This window comes from Geotrypetes seraphini, chromosome 9, assembly GCF_902459505.1.
Source record: "Geotrypetes seraphini chromosome 9, aGeoSer1.1, whole genome shotgun sequence".
NCBI lineage: Eukaryota > Metazoa > Chordata > Amphibia > Gymnophiona > Dermophiidae > Geotrypetes > Geotrypetes seraphini.
Genome location: NC_047092.1, coordinates 123,516,107 through 123,538,230, shown reverse-complemented (window position 1 = coordinate 123,538,230; position 22,124 = coordinate 123,516,107). Strand labels below are relative to the sequence as shown.

The 22,124-nt window shown below is 43.6% G+C and overlaps 1 protein-coding gene across 1 annotated transcript in view; it reads right to left on the bottom strand.

Moving 5' to 3' along the window:
- Nucleotides 1-608: 608 nt before the first annotated feature.
- Nucleotides 609-22,124, bottom strand: part of SNORC (secondary ossification center associated regulator of chondrocyte maturation) — a 45,389-nt gene continuing 23,873 nt past the window's right edge. The window contains exons 2-3 of the mRNA XM_033959386.1: nt 6,934-7,104; nt 609-1,514 (exon numbers count right to left, since the gene is read on the bottom strand). Coding sequence (XP_033815277.1) covers nt 1,405-1,514; nt 6,934-7,104 — 281 coding nt within the window. The 3' untranslated portion in view covers nt 609-1,404. The remainder of the gene's footprint in view (nt 1,515-6,933; nt 7,105-22,124) is intronic.

Below are 22,124 nucleotides of genomic sequence, written 5' to 3'. Positions count from 1 at the left end.
AAATTAAGTTGTACACAAGAATGATAGAGAAAAAGGCAAAGTGATTCTGGAATTATGGGAGGGTACTTGATCTAGGAAAAAAAAAGATGACACCAGCCTACATTGTAGTCATGTGAGCTGTGCTTTTGTTTGTAGCCTCTTAACTACTTGGATTTTTTTGTGACCTTTATGTTTTTATATCTAAGACAGCCAAGGACCCTATAAGACCTCCCGAGGAAGGTATTTTTATTTTGCTGAAAGACGGCCCATGTTGGGTCATTTTTATTGTATACATTATTTGGTTTCTATCCTGTATAAACCCTTTGTGGATTGTTTTTACGATTTATTTATTTTTAAAATTTGGACGCTTATTAAACTACAAACTGGTACATCCAATCTTCTGTTCCACAATCTTTTTGTTGTTTTGCTGCTTCATTTCCTTTGTGGAACCTTTTGGTGCTATTTGGATTTTGTTGTTTTGTCTAGGAAAAAAAAAAGAGACAGAGTAAAGGGGACAGATGAATCAGTAAAACAAAGAAAAACTGGCATTTCAAGATGAATAAGAATTTTTAAAAAGCAACAAAAAGAGGAGACAGAACATAGATGGAGAGGAAAAAACAACAAACAGAAAGGTTAGGAAAAATGTTTATTTACTTGTTCTCTCATTTTATATTTGCTATACAAATTTATTCTTCTATATCTTTGATCACTATACAGTTTTGCTATGACATATTCTCTGCAGTGCTTCTTAAGTTCTCCGTTCCAGCTCAACAATCGTTTCTTTCTCTTTTTTTCACATTGAATTCCTGATGTTTAGGGCTCCTTTTATTAAACTTCGCTAGCGGGGTTAACGCGCGTGACTTTTCATCATGCGCTAACTCCTGCGCTGGCCTAAAAACTACAGCCTGCTCAAGAGGAGGCGGTAGTGGCTAGTGCAGCTGGCGGTTTAGCGTGCGGTATTACGCCTGTTAAACCGCTAGCGCGCCTTTGTAAAAGGAGCCCTTAATGTCTAAGAAATTTCTAACCACTGTAGTTCTGTCAACTCCTCTAGTCCCTGGGTCTTAGACAGTGGAAGAATTAAACAAGGGATCAGGTCATTAAATTATTCCAAAGCAAGAGTGGAGGTTAAAGAAAACATCTATGCAAGGAACTGAACACATCAATAAAATAGCAGTTCCCCATTATTAGTACCTAAAAACATCAAAACATTTTCGACTAGTAGTTGCACAGGATGCACTTTGCAAGTTTGCGCCATTTGTCAAAGACCTCTGTTGTAGGACAGAATAAAATCCCTTTGTCCTTTCTAAAAACAGGTAGCAAAGAATCCCAAAGAGAGAAGTATGAAATTTAGTATATGAAAACACACATAAGAATACAAAGCCCCCAGCCAGGAGCAAATTTGGAAAAATTATTCTTTTATTGAGTTCAGGAAACAGAGAACTTTCGTAGAGTGATGACAATCAAGGCCACAATGACAGAGATGCCCAGAAGAGCAGCAATCACAATAGTAGCAATAGCTCCCGGACCCAGTGACCCTATGAAAAGAAAGTGGAAAGAGATCTGAAATCAGAAACTGTGGACAAGTAACAAAGTATCAAAATTATCTACACCCGTACAAAATATATCTAATGACATAGGACATATGCAGCAAAACCTTCAACATGCAAGACCTACCCTGCATATATCTGTCTTATATATGAACAGCTGCACAAAGTTTAGGGCTTAGCCCATATCCATAAAGAGAATATACAAAATAAATACAGAAAAGAATAATCTATTATGTATTGAGGCAAATATTCTAATAGGACCCCCAAGCAGACAAGGCACAGTTGTACACACTGTTCCTTGTGACCTGGGCAAGTCACTTAGGGATTCTTTTATCAAGGCGCGGTAGGGGTTTAACACACGGAATACCATAGAAACATAGAAGATGACGGCAGAAAAGGGCTACAGCCCATCAAGTCTGCCCACTCTGCTTACCCACCCCCTGTCTATGCCCTAATGACCCAATTTCCTTATCTTGACCCTCGTAGGGATCCCACATGGGTATCCCATTTATTCTTAAAGTCTGGCACGCTGTCTGCCTCGATCACCTGCACTGAAAGCTTGTTCCAATGATCAACCACTCTCTCTGTGAAGAAATACTTTCTGGTGTCGCCATGAAATTTTCCGCCCCTGAGTTTGAGCGGGTGCCCTCTTGTGGCCGAGGGTCCCTTGAGAAAGAAAATATCATCTTCCACTTCGACACGTCCCGTGAGGTACTTAAATGTTTCGATCATGTCTCCCCTCTCCCTACGTTCCTCGAGAGTGTAGAGCTGCAATTTGTTCAGTCTTTCTTCGTACGAGAGACCCTTGAGCCCCGAGATCATCCTGGTGGCCGTCCGTTGAACCGATTCAATTCGGCGCACATCTTTATTGTAATGTGGCCTCCAGAATTGCACACAGTACTCCAGATGAGGTCTCACCATGGCCCTGTACAATGGCATTATGACTTCAGGCTTTCGGCTGATGAAACTTCTATTGATACAACCCAATATCTGCCTTGCCTTAGATGAAGCCTTCTCCACTTGATTGGCAGTTTTCATGTCTGCACTGATGATTACTCCTAAATCTCGTTCTGCTGAAGTCCTAGTTAAAGTTTCTCCGTTCAAGAAGTACGTCCTGCATGGATTTCCGCTTCCGAGGTGCATGACCTTACATTTCTTAGCATTGAAGCCTAGCTGCCAGGTTGAGGACCAACTTTCAAATGTAAGCAGGTCCTGCGCCATATAATTCTGTAAACTGCATTCACTTACTATATTACATAGTTTTGCGTCATCGGCGAATAGTGTTATTTTACCTTGAAGCCTTTGAGTCAGATCCCCTATGAATATGTTGAAAAGGAGTGGACCCAGGACCGAGCCCTGCGGCACTCCACTGGTCACCTCCGATGTTTTAGAGAGGGTACCATTAACCACCACCCTCTGAAGTCTGCCACTCAGCCAATCATTGACCCATGCAGTTAGTGTCTCTCCTAACCCCATCGATTCCATCTTGCTTAGCAGCCTGCGGTGTGGGACACTGTCAAAAGCTTTACTGAAGTCCAGGTACACGACGTCCAAAGACTCTCCCAAGTCCAACTTTCTTGTTACCCAGTCAAAGAAGCTGATGAGATTGGATTGGCAGGACCTACCCTTGGTGAATCCATGCTGACTGGGATCCCGAAGATTCCCTTCATTCAAGATCGTGTCCAATTTGCTTTTAATTAGTGTTTCCATGAGTTTGCACACTATTGATGTGAGACTCACCGGTCTATAATTCGCAGCCTCTGCCCTGCAACCCTTTTTATGCAGAGGAACGACATTAGCTAATTTCCAGTCCAGGGGAACTTTCCCCTTACTTAGGGAGAGATTGAATAGCTCAGCCAACGGTTTCGCCAGGACATCGCTCAATTCTCTGAGCACTCTTGGGTGCAAATTGTCTGGTCCCATGGCTTTGTTCACCTGGAGTCTTGCCAGTTCACTGTAAACTTCACCTGGTGTGAACTCAAAATTCTGAAACGGGTCTTCTGTGCTTTGTGTTGCCTTCAACTGCGGACCGTGTCCCTGTGCCTCACAGGTGAAGACTGAGCAGAAGTATTCATTCAGTAGTTCGGCTTTATCGGAATCTGCTTCCACGTAACTTCCGTCGTGTTAAACTGCCTGCTGCGCTAGCCACTAACGCCTCCATTGACAAGGCGTTAGTATTTTGGCTTGCCGCAAGGGTTAGCGCGTGATGAAATGTCTGACGCGCTAACCCCCGTAGCACACCTTGATAAAAGGAGCCCTTAGGCCCAGATTCACCAAAAATAGTGACTCAATTGCTGTTGGCCAATTCTCTGGCCGATTTTCAAACAGCGATTGATTCACTATCAAGTTTGCATGTAAATGATTTGCACGGAGGTGTAAATCATTTGCATACAAACTCACCGACTCTATTGCTCAGTGAGTGATTGAGTTGGTGCAAAACCCTGACAGTAGTGACAGGAGAAGCATCCTCCTGTCACTGACAGGGCTTCTGCTGGGTTGTTTTTTTTATTTCCATTTTTCTTTAATGGCACAGATATTTTGCGTGTATTACACACATAAAATATCTGCCAAATAAATAAAAAAAAGAAAAAAGCCCCCCCCCCATGAAAAAAAGCCTCCTCCACCCAACAAAGCGCCCCCTCCCTCCCGGAACAAAAAAAATGGCAGGAGGGAGTGGGCATCCCTCCTGCCATATCAGTTTGGGGGAGGGCAATGGAAAGAGGGAATGAGCATTCCTCCTGCCATATTCGCACAGGGGGGGCATGCGATGGGAGGTGGGGGATTTTTTTTATGGAACAGGTATTTTTTTAAAAAAATCTTTATTGATTTTCTAGCAGCAACTGTGCAAAACAAATATAAATATATATATATATATATATAATAGTACAAGAAAAGCACATTGATCTTACAGATATAAATGAGCAATCATTTTAACCCTCCCACCCACCTAATAAATAATCAAGAAAAACAAATACATAGAATCTTTCAATAATTTTTCCCAATTTAAAAGAGTAGTTAAAAAAAAACCAAACAAACCTCCCCCCACCCGCCCTGGATGTGTATGATGAAAGGGCCAAAAATAAGATCAACTCAGTTATCATTCCTTACAGAATTTTGTCAATGGTTCCCAAACATCCAAAAACATCCCTGTTGTATGGCCAATCAAGACTTAGGGGTTTACAGAATATCTTATCCACAATCTTTTTTTGCTTTTCTCGTTGGATTTCATTCACTGTGATCTGTTGGGTCTCTCTTTTGTTTGTTTTTCACTGTGAAAGAATCATTAAAGATAATTCAAAAAGTAATTAAAGATAAGAACCCCCAAGTCCTAATGTGGACTTGATCATTGATAATGTGGACTTGATCACTGATAAACTATTGCCTTTGACTTTATTTGATGAGCATTTATATGCTATGTTTGAATTGGATATACTTGTGTTTTGTTATGTAAATATAAAAATAAATCAATAAAAAAAAGAACCCCCTCAAGTCTTGATTTCATAAGCCTTCACATCTTAGGTGCATCTCTCACAGCTGCTGTAACATAAGCTGATTTGAATACTTCCGAGTAGAGAATCAATGCATTTCTGTTGTATGAAATGAATTAAAAGCAAAGGTTTAAACACACTGAACACAGAGCTAGCAAAAGAACTCTGGGATAAAGTTACTCAAAAGTAAAGACTGGAGGAAAGCCATAAGAACATTTCAGTGCTTGAATATCCTTAGGGTATACTGCCAGGTCCCTCCAAAGTCAGCAGCTGTGGGTTAAGGAAGCTGCTGTGGATGGTCACTGTGAGGCCTGAGATTATTTTAGAACAGAGTTTCTCAACCTGCAGTATGCGGACAGCCTGTTGGGGGTACGTGGGCTGATTGCCACCTGCCTGCCACCGCTGCTCACCCACTGCACTTAATTACCCCCACTGCTGCTGCAACTCCAAAAGGGCCAGGCATGGGCAGCGATTGCACACCGCCAGCCCATAAGCCTTCCCCCCCCCCCCCACGTCAATTCTGACATCGGAGAGAAGGTCCGGGCCAGCCAAGCAGTGACCACTGGGGGAGTGTGTTGAGGGGTCATTACTTAATCCCTCCAGTGGTCATCTGGTCAGTTTGAGTCCCTTTTTGGCATTTAGACACTTCTATAACAGGTCTAGCTCAGAACGTCTAAATTCCATCCAGGACATCTTACAACAAGTTCAATTATCAATGCAAAACATTAAAGTCTAAGCTGACCCAAAGCCTGCCCAAAACACACCTCTAGCAAATGGAGCAGCGCTTATGTCTAGGATACCTAGTGATGCCTGTTTGCTTAGGTGCTGTTTGGTATGATATAATGGCACCTAGTGGTTAATTGACAACTGTACCATTTAAAGAAACCAGCCCATAAGGACTAGGGTTGTGCACTTTTCTATTCATGTCCACTCAAAGTGTTGTAGATTTCCAGTTGTCACCAATGATATGAAAACTGAGATTATGAATGAATCAAAATTAAGTGAATAAATTAAAATACAGTACCTGCACATTACAATTTGGAAACTCAGACTTGAGGCCTTGTAATAAAGAGATTAAGCTCACAGATTTGCATTCTCTGTCTAAATTGCTGATTCTAGATTTTAGCTATTGCTACGGAAGTTCAGAAGGTTGATTTTGTGACTCTTAAGACAGTACCATTCTTCATATACATCCATGGGGATAAGGTTTTCAGAGGAAAAGGAAACTTGGGTGTTTTACAGAGAGAATCTGTTCCTTGTAGGTTAGAACATACAATGCTAATTGGGAGGTCATATAGATGCCAGGATGTAGATGTCAAGACTAGGCTTTACTGGCTTTTTACTGACATGATTGATATTTGAAAAAGTCAGAGATCAAAAGTGATTTAGAAAGAAAAAGTGAAACACTGCCAACTGCTGGGTTTATAAACTTAACAGAATGGACTTTTAATGTTAACATTGATGTAAGGCATTTTTGGAAAGGAAGTCATGTGATCAACTGTGCCATTGTATTCTAAAGCATGATAATTATTGCAAATGATATCACATAGGGTATAAATCTGTTTGTCCTTGGTTTCTGTCTTTGAAGAGCACTGAAATTCTGATGGCTTGCTCTTCCCAGACAATGGGAGCACTAGTAATAAAACCTACTTGTTTATTACATGGCTTTTCCTCATCTGTTATTTGAATTCACAGAACGGAGTCTCTAGCCCAATCATGTGGGAGAGAGAATCCATTCTGGCAATTCTTGTGGCCTCGATGTTCAAGTCTTCCAGCCTGGCTTGAACAAAAGGTTTCTAGATCTTGAGTTCAAGGTTTTGCCTGGCTTGCTTTTGTTGTGGATTGGTACATGTCACAATGGAAAGAAGAAAGTACATTCAATGAGGTATACAAATAACTCAACATTCTATTGTACATACCGTCTCCACCGTCCAGATATAGTTGGGTGGTGTCTTCTGTTGTATAGGACGGAATGCCTGTGATATCTGAAAAGTGTGCTGCTGAAGTGGTGCTGTCTATGGGGCCTTCCCCTGATGGCAGCTCAGGAGGATCATTCCACAATGTTGGAGCCGGACCCACTGGATAGCCTCCTAAGACAGACATAATCCTTGTCAAATTTTTGGTTCATTCTCAGATCTAATTACTGCCCATCTATATAATCTATATAATCAGAAAATACAACCTCTGATTAGTGACACAGATTTCTCCATTTTTCAGCAGGGGCTTGGGGATGCTATGGTGAAAGAAAGGTCATTCTGGGCTTCATTCCAAAGAAGAATCAATCTAATTTTGGTGATTCCTGAACACAAAGTACAGTTTGGCGCCAAATCAGACCACTGGTCATCTGGGGCTAGTTCATAATTAGATAATGTAACACCAAGTGATCCCACATGGGATACACAAATCAGATTTTCAGCTTGGCTATGACCCTGAAGCCAGACATGATGGAACACCTGACTTCTGCCCTTAGGGTGGTAGCTGCTCTACACCATTAATTCCAGCTCTGTAAATAGCTAAAGTCTGATCTCTTAAGCACAAGAGTTATCACAGTGCTTGCTCATCCATATAAAGAATAGAAAGCTGGGATGTGATTTCAAGAAAAATTGCTGAAACTTTTAATCATGGACATCTTAGATCCTCAATTTTCAAATCACTGATCTCTTTGTCTTCATTTAGCATTTTAAGTAGAGGTAAAGTACCAGATTTTGCTATAAACAAAAGTGGGTGTAATGGTGCAGAATTTTTCATGGAGCTGGAAGTTAGAGAGGGATCCTGCAGGCAGGAAAAGTAATTGATCTTTTAAGATCGTATCAGCTGTTGGTTTACTACATTTCAGAATAACACATCAGGAAAAACAAAGTACGATTTGATATTTCTGTTTATGTTTTACTTTGTCCTTTCCAAAATACTCCACAGAGTCTGAGGCACCTTCTTGTTTGTGGCTGGATCCATGAGTAGATTCAATGCCCGATTGTGTGAGGGAGGCCAAGTCAAAGGCCCCAACACAAACTGCTTACATTCCACAAACCTTTGACAAACATCACGCCAGACTGAAAATGGCATAGGTCATACAAGGTCATAGAAAAGAAAAAACAGCTTTCTTAAATCGAGAATAAAATCCACTTACATGCTTCTAACTGAAAGCAGCACAATCATACTCATAACATATCACATGTATCCAGATTTGTCCTTGATTGTATTTGTGTGGCTTGGTTATCTTCTCTCTATTATTCCTTTCGGAAAACTAGCACAGAAAGTTAATGTGACTATCTCATGTTTAATTAGCAAATATGAAATATGTTTTTCATAGCTGGTGTAAAATTATGGAATTCTCTTCCAAGGACATTAAGGTTATGTACAGACCATTTGATCTGTAAGAGATGTTTGAAAACTCTATTATTGTGGATGCCTTCATGTGATATATGAAGTGAAATATTGTTATCAAACAGGCAATTTTGTTAAGAACTGTTAAGAATGAAAAGTGAATTGTAGTGATTTGGCACTATTATTTAGATAAGTTATGTTGTTTGTTTTAATATAAGAACATAAGAAGTTGCCTCCGCTGAGGCAGACCAGAGGTCCATCTCGCTCAGCAGTCCGCTCCCGCGGCAGCCCATCAGGCCCATTTCCTGAGCAGTGGTCCCTGACTAGCTCTATAACCTATCTCTACTCTTATTCCTATAACTTACCTCTACTCCTATCCCTATAACCAATATTCTGTGGGTTCTATTGTACACCGCTGAGATTTAAGCGATTTCTAAATTTTAAAACCAAATAAATAAATAATGTTTGTAGGCGGGTTAGACATGGACATCTTGCAGCGATAAACATTTTACAAGACATCCTGGGCAGGACTTATACGTTTGGAACTAGACCTGTTTTAGAAGGGACTATGTGCCACAAAGGTGCCCAAACTGACCAGATGACCCCCACATTCCCCCAGTGCTCACGGACCCCATCACACCCACAAAGATCAGAATACAAAGTACATACCTGCCTCCAGAACATCAGCATCTGGTATACGAAAGCCTAGTAGAGCTGCAAACATGTGTCTTAAGTAGCCTGGTGGATGAGCTAGTGCAGGGTTTCTCAACCTGCGATACGTGTACCCTAGGGGTTACACGAACTGCCTGTTGGGGGTACGTGGGCTGAGCACCGCCCACTCCCTGCCCACACCACTCCCTGCCCATTGCTCACTGCCCACTTGCTGCATTTAATTACCTCTCCGCTGCTGCCACAACTCCAAAAGGGCCAAGTGCGTGGAGCGATTACACGCCGAAAGCCCATAAGCCTCCCCCCCCCCATATCAATTCTGATGTCAGAGAGAAGGTCCAGACCAGCCAAGCAGCGATTTGCTGACCCGGACCTTCTCTCCGATGTCAGAATTGATGTCAAGGGGAAGGCTTATGGGCCTACGGCATGCAATCGATGCACCTGCCTGGCCCCTATGGCATTGCGGCAGCAGTGGGGTGGTAATATAATGCAGCGGGTGAGCGGCAGAGGTGGGTGGCGAGCAGCGGCAGCTTGGCGGGTGGGAGGAGGAGAAATCAGCGGCAGATTGGCTTGGAGGCAGGCAGGTTTTGGCGCGGCTTCGGGGAAGGGAGGGGGCACTAACTAGAGACATAGGAAGGAATGAGGGAGGGAGGGGCACTAACCTGGGACATAGGAAGGAGGGAGGGAGGGAAAAAAAGGGACAAAAAAGAAAGAAAAGAGAGATATTGAGAGAAAAAAGAAAGAAAGAAAGGATATTGGATGCACAGTCAGAAGGAAGTGCAACCAGAAACTCATGAAATCACCAGACAACAAAGGTAGGAAAAATTATTTTATTTTCAATTTAGTGCTCAAAATGTGTCAGTTTTGAGAATTGATATCTGCACTATATTTGTCTATATTTCTATAGTTGTTACTGAGGTGACATTGCATATTTTAAAGTCATCTGCCTTGACATCTTTGAAAACCCACCGAATATACATGATAATTAACATTTTCTCTGCATACAATGTGCTTTGTATTTTTTTAATTTTGTGGTTACCATTATGTATTAATAAGATTATATTGTGTGTATATGAAAAATAGATGGAAGAAATTGCATTACAATTAGTATTACTATTATGGGAGTGGAGTCTGTTGCAGAGTTTGGGCAGGTCTGGGGCGGAGTTTGGGCGGGGATACTCGGTTGGTCTTTGTTAGGCTTAGGGGGTACTTGGCTTGAAAAGGTTGAGAAACACTGGGCTAATGAATCATAGAGAGAAGTAGCAAGTCCCATAAGCCATTCTAACCACTACATTTATGGTGGAAAACTTGAGCTCACCAAAACACTACTCTACTGCCATATAGGAGCCACTTGCAGCCATAAGGGCTATTTGGGTTGTAGACAGGTGGATATAGTGGGTTTTGGGGGCGCTCACCATAACCTATTTGGGAGTGCTGGTGAGATGTTTATCTGGCACCCTTTATGTGAATTTCACAGCAGTGCCCTCTAAGGTGCTCCGCTGCTCTGTTGCCATGTCTGGGTGGCCAGTCCATTAAAGGACTGGCCCCTCCCATGTCCAAATGGTCTTATTCTGGGCATTTGAGATAGATGAAATTTTGTTCAAAAATGTGATCTACAGATAGACATTCTGGTGGTCTGGGTATCCCAATGGCCTGGACATCCAGATAGAAATTTTTTTCTTAATAATGGTTCATGAACTTTTCCTCTATGAATTTGTTCAAACCTTTTTAAAACCAACTACATTAACTGCTTTTACCATTTTCCCCAGCAAAGAGTTCCAGAGCTTAACTATATAGTACATGAGTGAAGAAATATTTTTTAATACCATATTTTTCCCTCCATAAGAAGCACCCCAGATTTAGAGAAGGAAAACAAGAAAAAAACCCATTCTGAACCAAATTATATACTAATATATACCTGACACCTTTAAATTCCATCCCAGCCCACCGGCACCTTTAAATTCTGCCCCAGCCCCCCCACCCCCAATCAATCATAACTTTTACATACCCTCTAGCGCCTTTAAATTCTATCCCAGCCCCCAGCCCCTTTAAATTCCATCCCAGCCCCCCCAATCAATCATCACTTTTACATACCCCCAGCACCTTTAAATTTTGTCCCAGCCCCCAGTACCTTTAAATTCTGTCCCAGCCACCCCCTCCCCCCAATAAATCATCACTTTTAAATACCCCAAGCACTTTTAAATTCCATCCTAGCCCCCCGGCAGTACCTTTAAATTTTGGAGGTCGGTGGACGGCTGCCTGCTGGTTGTCGGGGCCCGCAGCACACAAGCGCACTAATGCCTGGGCCCATGACACTTCCTAATTGTGCAGGTCACTGGTGCTTCGCTGGATGGCTGCCTGCTGATTACAGACATGTTGGGGCCAGGGGCGCACAAGCGCGCTGCTGCGTGGGTGCGCGCCACTTCTGAATGGCTGTCTCAGTTCTCATGAGGAGCTAGCAAGAACTGAGGAAACCATTCAGAAGTGGTGTGCGCCCATACAGCAGTGCGCTTATGCGTGGCCCCGATATGCTGGTAAACAGCAGGCAGCCATCCAGCAAAGCACCAGCAATTGGCACAATTAGGAAGCGTCATAGGCCCCAACAATCAGCAGGCATCCATCCACCGACCTCCACAATTTAAAGGTACCGCCCGGGGGGGGTGGGGGGGTGTATATTTGCTTCATAAGACTCACTCTTATTTCCACCCACTTTTTTGGGGGAAAAAAGTGTGTCTTATGAAGCAAAAAATACGGTATTTGTTTTAAAAGTGCCACTATGTAACTTCATGGAATGTCCTCTAGACCAGTGGTTCCCAACCCTGTCCTGGAGGACCACCAGGCCAATCGGGTTTTCAGGCTAGCCCCAATGAATATGCATGAAAAAGATTTGCATATAATGGACGTGACAGGCATGCAAATCTGCTCCATGCATATTCATTAAGGCTAGCCTGAAAACCCGATTGGCCTGGTGGTCCTCTAGGACAGGGTTGGGAATCACTGCTCTAGACTTTCTACTTTTTGAAAGTGTAAAAAAAATCTATTCATATTTGCTCATTCCACTCCATTTTACAGACCTCAATCATATCTCGCTTTGGTTATTTTTTCCCTAACCTCATTAGCCTTTGCTCATATGAGAGTTCTTCCAACCCCTTATTTCTCTGCACTTTTTCCAGATAAATTTCTCTGACTCCATATCTATATTGATGTATGGGAGAAACATTGACTGCATGATTGGCTAAGCGATAGACTTCAGAGAGTGGTGGTAAACGGTACCCCTTCCAAAACGTCAGAGGTGACCAGTGGAGTGCTGCAGGGTTCGGTCTTGGGCCAGATCCTTTTCAACATATTCGTAGGAGATCTGACTCAGGGACTTCAAGGTAAAATTACATCATTTGCCGATGACGCCAAACTATGCAACATAGTAAGTAAGAGCACTTTGCCCGACAGTATGACGCAGGACCTACTTCTATTGGAACAGTGGTCCTCGACTTGGCAGCTAAGCTTCAATGCTAAAAAATGTAAAGTCATGCACCTTGGCAGCAGAAATCCGTGCAAAACTAAATGGTGAAACCTTAGCCAGGACTAAGGCAGAACGTGATTTGGGGGTGATCATTAGCGAAGACATGAAAACTGCCAATCAAATTGAGAAGGCTTCATCGAAGGCAAGACAAATGATAGGTTATATCCGTAGAAGTTTTGTCAGCCGGAAGCCCGAAGTCATAATGTCGTTGTACAGATCCATGGTGAGACCTCATCTGGAATATTGTGTTCAATTCTGGAGACCACATTACCAAAAAGATGTGCAGAGAGTTGAGTCGGTACAACGAAAGGCCACCAGGATGGTCTCGGGACTCAAAGATCTCCTGTATGAGGAAAGGCTGAATAAATTGCAGCTATACTCGCTCGAGGAACGTAGAGAGAGAGAAGACATGATAGAGACATTTAAATATATCACGGGCCGTATCGAGGTGAAAGATGATATCTTCTGTCTTAAAGGGCCCTCGGCCACAAGAGGGCATCCGCTGAAAATCAAGGGTGGGAAATTTCATGACGACACCAGGAAGTATTTCTTCACCGAAAGGGTGGTTGATCATTGGAATGAACTTCCACTTCAGGTGATTGAGGCCAGCAGTGTGTCGGAGTTTAAAAAGAAATGTGATACACACGTTGGTTCTCTAAAGAGGTAAAATCAAGGGGGGGTGGGTCAATAGAGTGGGCAGACTTGTTGGGCTATGGCCCTTTTCTGCCGTCATCTTCTATGTTTCTATGTTTTTATCTTTAAACACTTTAAGCTAAATTCGGTTGATATAATTTTGGAAGTTTTTGTAATAGCGCTGTCTGTATACAGTACAGTCTCTTTTTCTGTAAACTGCACTGAACTATTTATGGTATTTTATGGTATTGTGGTATAGAAAAATTAAGTTATTAAGTTATTATTATTATTATTATCTTTTTTGAGATATGGCAACCAGAATTGCATTCAACGCTAAGGGGAAATTATATTAACGGAGCTTAAACTTAGGCTCCGGTGAGGGCCCTAATTGAAAAACACCATTTGAAACAGTGATTAACATTGAATTTAAAGCACCTACCAGCGCCTACATAAAAGTCACCTAGAGGCGCCTAATGCCACTATGGGCATGGCCAATGCCAGAAGAGGCGTTAGGTGCCAGTAGGCTCCTCCGGAGGCACAATTCATGGCAAAGATAAGCACCAGAAATGAAACATAGGCCTGGAAAACCCTGGCATACATTTCTGGCACCTATCTTTCACAGAGGCACGATTCTCTCCACGGTGCCATCACGTGAATGACACGCAATTGGCGGCTACTTTTTAGGTGGCTGCCAATATCGGCGCTGTATAGAGAATCCAGGCATAAAGGTGCCATCTCACAATGGAGTAATACAGAGACATTATGATATTTTAATTTATTCTCCATTGTTTTCCAAATAATTCCTAACATTCTATTTTATTTTTTTGGCAACCATCACAACACACTAAGCAGAAGATTTTAACATTTTGTCCATAGTGACCTTAAAACCTTTTTCCTTGGTAATGACTTCTAATATGGAACGTAGCATCACATAGCTCTAATTTGGGTTACTCTACCCAATGTGCATCACTTTGCATTTGTTCACATTAAATTTCATTTGCCATATGGATGCCCAATCTTCCAGTCTTCCAAGGTCCTCCTGAAATTTCACAGTGTTTGCATGTGATTTCACAACTTGGAAAAGTTTCATGTCATCTGTGAATCTGATCACCTCACTCATTGGTTCCCATTTCCAGATCATTTATAAATATGTTAAAAAGCACTGGTAACACCCAGCAAAAATTCATGTGGCACTCCACTATTCATATTCCTCCACTGCAAAAATTGGCCATTTAACCCTATCATTTGATTTCTGTTTTTTGACCAGTTTCCATTCCACAACAGAGTATTCCTGTTTAATTTACTCAGGAGTCTTTCTAAAAATCTAGATACATTACCTGGCTCCCCTTATCCACATGTTTCTTCATGCCTTCAAAAAATATTTTGCAAATTGGTGAATCTATGCTTCTTTTAGTTGAATCCATATTGACTCTGTCCCTTTAAACCATATTGTCCATGTGCTAGAAAGTTTTATATTTTTCAATAGTTTTTATCATCTTGCCCATTCCTGATATTAGGTTTACCAGTCTGTAGTTTTCCTTGATCACCATGGAATTCTTTTAAAAACTTAAGAACATAAGAATTGCCACTGCTGGGTCTGACCAGTGTTCCATCGTGCCCAGCAGTCTGCTCATGCAGCGGCCTTTAGGTCAAATACCAGTGCCTTAATTGAGTCTAGCCTTACCTGCGTATGTTCTGGTTCAGCAGGAACTTGTCTAACTTTGTCTTGAAATCCCTGGAGGGTGTTTTCCTCTACAACAGCCTCCGGAAGAGCGTTCCTGTTTTCTACCACACTCTGGGTGAAGAAGAACTTCCTTACGTTTGTACGGAATCTATCACCTTTTAACTTTAGAGAGTGCCCGCTCGTTCTCCCTACCTTGGAGAGGGTGAACAACCTGTCTTTATCTACTAAGTCTATTCCCTTCATTATCTTGAATGTTTCTATCATGTCCTCTCAGTTTCCTCTTTTCAAGGGAGAAGAGACCCAATTTCTCTAGCCTCTCACTGTACAGCAACTCCTCCAGCCCCTTAACCATTTTAGTCGCTCTTCTCTGGACCCTTCCAATCTTTAGGTACCATGAATGATTATTAATGACAGGTTACAGATTATCAATCAGAGATCTGCAAATTCATTTTTGAGCTCCTTCCAGATCCTGGGTATATACTATATGAAACAAAAAACGAGTGGGGAAGGGACACAATCAACCAAACTTAGGAGCAGTTTATTAAAAATACATGAATAAAATAATGCATTTACACAAAGGTTTGCAGGTCTAACATAAGAGTCTCTCAATCCTTATGGTACTATATGATCCAGGAGATGTGTTCTTTTCTTTAAATTTCAAATTTGGCGTATTGCATCTTTCAGGTTTATCAAAGTTTCTTTCAGTTCTTCCACCCATCGCCACCCTTAAATACCGTTCACTGGTGTATCTAAGGGGGGTGGGGTGGGGTGGGGTAGCCCGCCCTGAGTGCAGATCATAAAAGTGTGCTTTCGTGGTTGGCATTGTGGTCCCTTCCAGCTGTGGTAGACTTTACAACATGCTGCTCTGCTAGCATCAGGGTTTCCTCTCTGCTGGGTCCTGCCTTTGTGGATGCAGGAAGTAGGTGGAACCTGGCAGAGAAGAAGGCCCAACACTGACAAAGCAGCGAGTTGTGAAGGCTGACAACAATGTGTGTGTGAGAGAGATAGCCATCAAAAGGGGGGGGGAGAGAAGAAAACCATCCAATTGCAGGGAAGGGAGGGAGAGGGGAGGGGAGAGTGATGCCAGCCCATGGGGAAGAGAGGGAGGGAAAGGAAGGAAATGTCAGAGCATGGAGGGGGAGGATAGATATGCCAGGGTATGGGGGAACAGAAAGGAAAGAGACAGAGACCATCAGGAAGGGAAGAAAAGGAAGGAGATGCCAGAGCATGGAGGGTGAGGGAGAGATGAAAGGGGAAAGAGATGCCAGACCATGGGAAAGGGAGGGAGGGAGGGAAAAGGAGATGCCAGAGCATGGAGAGGGAGGGGGAGATGGAAGGAAAGAGAGATATGCCAGGGTATGAGGAAAGGGAAGGGAAGCAGACAAATGCCAGGACATGGGGTGGGATGGAGGTAAGGAAAGGAGAAGAGAGAGTGGAGGCAAAGAGAAAAATGGAGAGGGGAAGAAGCTGAAATTAATCATTTATAAAGGGAGAGAAGGAGCAAAGGACAGACAGTTTATGGCAGGGGCATAGAAAGAGGGAAGATGCCATTCAGAAGGGGGAGAGAATGGATAGTCAATGGAAGGACAGAAACAGAGGGCTGATAGAGGATGGAAAGGGCAGAGAAAGAGGATGGATACTGGATGGAAAGGAGAGTGAGAAGAATATGAGGAAAGCAGAAACCAGAGATGACAAAAGGTAGAAAAAAATATTTTTGTTGCTTCAGAATAAAGCAATATTGTAGCTGTATTGATAAACGTTTATAAATAGAAAATGGAATTAAGGTAATATTCCTATTGGACTAATTTTAATACATTTTTTTACTTTCAGAGATCAAAACCTACTTCCTCAGGTCAGGACAAGATACCGTAACAGCAGTATACTGTACTGATCTGAGGAAGAAGGTTTTGGTCCTGTAAGCTAATTGAAAAAAATTGATTAGTCTAATAAAATAGTATTTTCTTATTTTCTGTTTGTTTTATTTCTACAGTATTTGTTAATTTGTAAGGTGGCAATTGGTATTTTTCAGTGTTTTTTCAAATTTACATCTGCTATCTTTATATTTTGCACAGTATTAAGGAACATATCACTGTTTTTGTTTCTGTGGTGTTGCATTGCATGCAGAGTCTAGCTTCTTGGCGGTTTGGTTTAACTTCTATCTACATATTTCTATTTTTAGTTTGTGGTTACTTATTCCATATATCAGAAAACCATATCTTTTTCATACACACAGATATACATACACTGCATAGAAAGCTAAGCAGTTTTCATTCAGGTACTCAAGTATTTTTCCCATCTGTCCTGCTGGGCTCACAATCTGACTAATGTACTTGGGGCAATGGAGTGTTAAGTGACTTGCCCAGGGTCAAAGAAGCAATGCTGGGTTTGAACCTGCAACCTCAGGGTGCTGAGGTTTCAGTCCTGACCACTCGGTCACTCCTGCACTGCCTATGGTATGATGGTCCCACAATACAAAACATTAATGAAATTTAAAAAATCTTGTTATGATTTAGTTTTTCCTATAGATAGCTCGAGTGGGAGTTTTTATGTTTATATTTTATAAGGGCAACATAGGACACTTACTGTATGTGCCTTTATAGTGTGGCAGAGCCCCAATTTTCCTTTCTTGAAAGTGAGGAAAATTCTGGAGCCACTGCTCTTAAGAGTAATGTTTTAATGGAGCTTGAGGTACTGCATTTCCAATGTGTGGGCCAAAGTGATGTGCAATAAAAAAAATATAACATAAAACAAGCACAAAGGAACTCCAATAAAATATGAAATAAGGACATTCACTGATTCAACAAGAGTAATGGAATAATGTAATGGGATCAGACTTATGCAGTAGCATACCAAGATGGGGGGCAGTGCACCCTGGGTCCACAGCTGGCACACTGGTCTGGGACCTCCCATTCTAATCTGCTGCTGCTGCTTTCCCAAACCAGCAACAGTAAACTTTAAATTCAGCCATCGCGGGACATTCTTGCACTTCTCCATGGCTGACAGTCCCACCCCTTCGATGTTACTCCCTTGTTCCAGAGCAAAGCCGGCAGCTGCGGGGAGGTGCTGGGAGGTCCCATGATGGCTTCATTTATGTTTACAGCTACTGCTGCTGTTTCAAGATGCATACAGTAGCCGGGGGGGGGGGGGGAGTGAGAGGCCAAGATACTGAATGGCACTGGGGTGAAGGGAGAGAGAGAGAGACTGAAGGGGGAAGGATACTGGATGGAATTGGATTTGAGGGAGAGAGATGGGACAGATGCTGATGGAAGTGGGGGAAGGGAGAGAGAAGGGGCAGATGCTGATGAAGTGGGTTAGATGGAGAGAGAGAAGGGGCAGACATTGGATGCTAGTGGAGAGGGGGGAGGGGAGCAGATACTGAATGGAAGTGGGGATGGAAGAGAGAGAGGGGAATGTGCTGGATGGAAGTGGGAGAAAGAGAGAAAAAGGGGAGCAGACACTAGAAGTAGAGAGAGAGAGGGCAGATGCTGGATGGAAGTGGAGAGGATAGAGAAAGCAGCAGACGCTGGATGAAAGGGGTAAAGAAAGAGGGCACAAGAAGGAAGGAGGGGATAAATAAAAAAGGGTGCATGCTGGTTGGGGAAGAGGATAGAGTTAGTGAAATAGGTATATAATCGAAAAGGAAATATATCTAAAAACCCTCTTAAATCTGCTTTGGATGATCAAAAAGACAGGTAGCCCAAGTGCTGATAAACAAAATGGGTTTTAGACGTATCTAAAGCTTAGGCCTTTTCAGTGCTGCTGTACTCCCAGAGTGAAAGAGGCATTTTTGAAGGAGTGGTTAAGGCGGGATATGGGCTGACCTAAACTTAAGTCATCTTTTCCATGTCCTTAGTGCCCCTAGTGCCTCCTTTCCATGTCCTTAGTGCCCATTCCTATGTCCTTAGTGCCCTCAGTGCCTCCTTCCCATGTTCTTAGTGCCCCCAGTGCCTCCTTCCTTTGGCCTTAGTGCCCCAGTGCCTCCTTTCCATGTCCTTAGTGCCCCTTCCTATGTCCTTAGTGCCCCAGTGCCTCCTCCCCATGTCCTTAGTGCCCCTTCCTATGTCCTTAGTGCCCCAGTGCCTCCTTTCCATGCCTTAGTGCCCCTTCCTATGTCCTTAGTGCCCCCAGTGCTTCCTTTCCATGTCCTTAGTGCCCCTTTCTATGTCCTTAGTGCCCCAGTGCCTCCTTCCTATGTCCTTAGTGTCCCCAGTGCCTCCTTCCTATGTCTTTAGTGCCCCTTCCTATGTCCTTAGTGCCCCCAGTGCCTCCTTCCTATGTCCCCCTCACTGCCTTCAAGACTTTGTATCACCCCACCCCCGAAGCTTGCCTGCCTGCCTGCCTACCTACCTCCCTCCCTGCCACACACACACACACACAAAAAGCCTCCTTCCAGGCCCAATTTTAAAAACTCCTGGTCCACTGCTGTTGTCCTTACCTCCCTGTTGCTGCTGCTGCTAATCGCCGCCCAGGAGCCTTCTTCCCGACGTCAATTCTGATGTCGGAGAGGAAGTTCCAGGCCAGCCAATCGCTGTCTGGCTGGGCCAGAACATCCTCTCCAACATCAGAATTGACGTTGGGAAGAAGGCTTCTGGGCAGCGATTAGCAGCAGGGAGGTAAGGAGAGCAGCAGCGGCGGCGGACCTGGGGGGGAGTTAAATTAGGCCTGGAGGGAGGCTCTTTTTTTTTGCATGCGGCAGGGAGGGACAGGAAGCAATCGCCTGTACCGTTGTCCCTGCGCACAGCTTTGGCACGCTGTCCCTGAAAACAGGACATTTTGGCGTCCCAAAGCTGTGTGTGGGGACAACGGGACAGGGGATCCAAAAACGGGACTGTCCCATTCAAAACAGGACATGTGGTCACCTTACTTATGCACTTTGCCCTCCAAAGTCACAAGTTTAGGACTCGCAACTTCGGTTATTCGAGAGTTTCTAAACCTTGCCCCACCCCCGCCTCCCTTTCTCCTTATCCGGTGGTCTGGCGGTGAAGCAGGGCAGAAGCGATCTTCCTACGCTCCTGCTTTGTGCAGAGTTGTTAACAAAAATAAGAACATAAGAAGTCGCCTCTGCTGGGTCAGATCGGTGGTCCATCGCGCCCAGCAGTCCACATCCGCGGCGGCCCATCAGGTCCATGACCTGTATGTGATCCCTTAAATTTCGCCTTGATACCCTTTCTATATCCTATCTTTGCCCTTATCTGTATCCCTCGATTCCTTTATCTGTCAGGAATTTATCCAATCCTTCTTTAAAACCCCGTAGTGTGCTCTGTCCTATCACAACCTCCGGCAGCGCATTCCAGGTGTCCACCACCCTCTGAGTGAAAAAGAACTTCCTGGCATTGGTTCTAAACCGGTCCCCCTTCAGTTTCTCTGAGTGCCCCCTTGTTCTTGTGGTTCCCAATAGGTTGAAGAATCTGTCCCTCTCCACCTTCTCTATGCCCTTTATGATCTTGTAAGTCTCTATCATGTCTCCTCTGAGTCTCCGCCTCTCCAGTGAGAAGAGCCCCAGCCTCTCCAACCTGTCTGCGTATGAAATGTTTTCCATACCTTTTATCATTTTTGTTGCTCTTCTCTGGACCCTTTCAAGTATCGCCATGTCCTTTTTGAGATACGGTGACCAATACTGGACACAGTACTCCAGGTGCGGGCGCACCTTTGCACGATACAGCGGCACGATGACTTCCTTCATCCTGGTTGTAATGCCCTTTTTAATAATTCCCAACATTCTATTGGCTTTCTTGGAGGCTGCTGCGCATGGTGCCGTTGGCTTCATTGTTGTGTCCACCAGCACACCCAAGTCCTTTTCAAGATTACTGTCCCCCAGCACTGAACCCCCTATTTTGTAGCTGAACCTTGGGTTCTTTCTCCCAATATGCATGACCTTGCATTTCTCTATATTAAATTGCACTTGCCATTTATTTGCCCACTCTTCTAGTTTGCTTAGGTCCTTTTGTAGGTCTTCGCATTCCTCTGCGGTTCTAATCCTGCTGCAGAGTTTGATGTCATCTGCAAACTTTATAACTTCACACTTTGTCCCTGATTCTAGGTCATTTATAAATACATTAAACAGCAGCGGTCCATGCACCGACCCCTGTGGAACACCGCTCGTGACTCCCCGCCAGTCCGAGTATTGGCCCTTCACTGCAACCCTTTGTTTTCTGCCTGCCAACCAGTGCTTAATCCAACTGTATACATCCCCTTCCACCCCGTGGTTCCACAGTTTCCTAAGTAGCCGCTCATGGGGTACTTTGTCGAAGGTCTTTTGGAAGTCGAGGTAAATGATGTCTATGGGTTCCCCTTTGTCCATCTGGCTGGTTATTCCTTCAAAGAAGTGCAGTAGGTTCGTCAGGCACGATCTTCCCTTGCAGAAGCCATGCTGGCTCGCTTTCAGTTATCCGTTTGATTCTATGTGCTTATAGATGCTGTCCTTTATCAGTGCTTCCATCATCTTGCCCGGAACAGAAGTCAAGCTTACCGGCTGCTGTGAATTCCCATTGTCTCACGAGACTACAGCAGGAACTCATGGGACATTGGTATGGGCAGACTAGATGGGCCTTGGCCCTTTTCTGCCGTCAGTTTCTATGTTTCTATGTTTATTTTTGTAGTGGAGAGGTCCAGGGATCAAGAGGTAGGTGGGGTTGGGTCAGAATCAGCCCTAAAGTTATTCGCGGGCCGGCTCTGCCCCTAACCCCTGCAAATTTGGAGGGGGAAGTGTATGTTAATTCTGTTAGTCTCTCCTTTTGATTAAATAAACAATAACACTACTACCTATAAGAACATAAGAATTGCCGCTGCTGGGTCAGTCCACTGGGTCCATCCTGCCCAGCAGTCTGCTCACGTGGCGGTCCTCTGGTCAAAGACCAGCGCCCTAACTGAGACTAGCCTTACCAGCATACGTCTTTGTTCAGCAGGAACTTGTCTAACTTTGTCTTGAATCCCCTATGCAACACAACCAACCATTCAACCGCACAATCACCAAGCTCAAGGCACATTGGCAGCTGGCTGAGTGATGGCTCTGTATTTGTCACTAAGGGTCACAAGCTACTCTTTGTCGCACCCCTCTGTCACCCCATATTGTGAACTCCTGCTCTACGGACAGAAAAATACCTACTATACCTGCTTCAATAACTTTCAAGCTTGCAAGTGGTATATGAAAAATTAAAACAAATATTTTATGATACCTGAGCACCCAGGTGTTAAACGGATCATTATTCAGACCACGGTGGTCAGTGATTTGACTGCCACCAGCAGTATCCACAGATATTCAATGCCAGCCATGTCTGGGC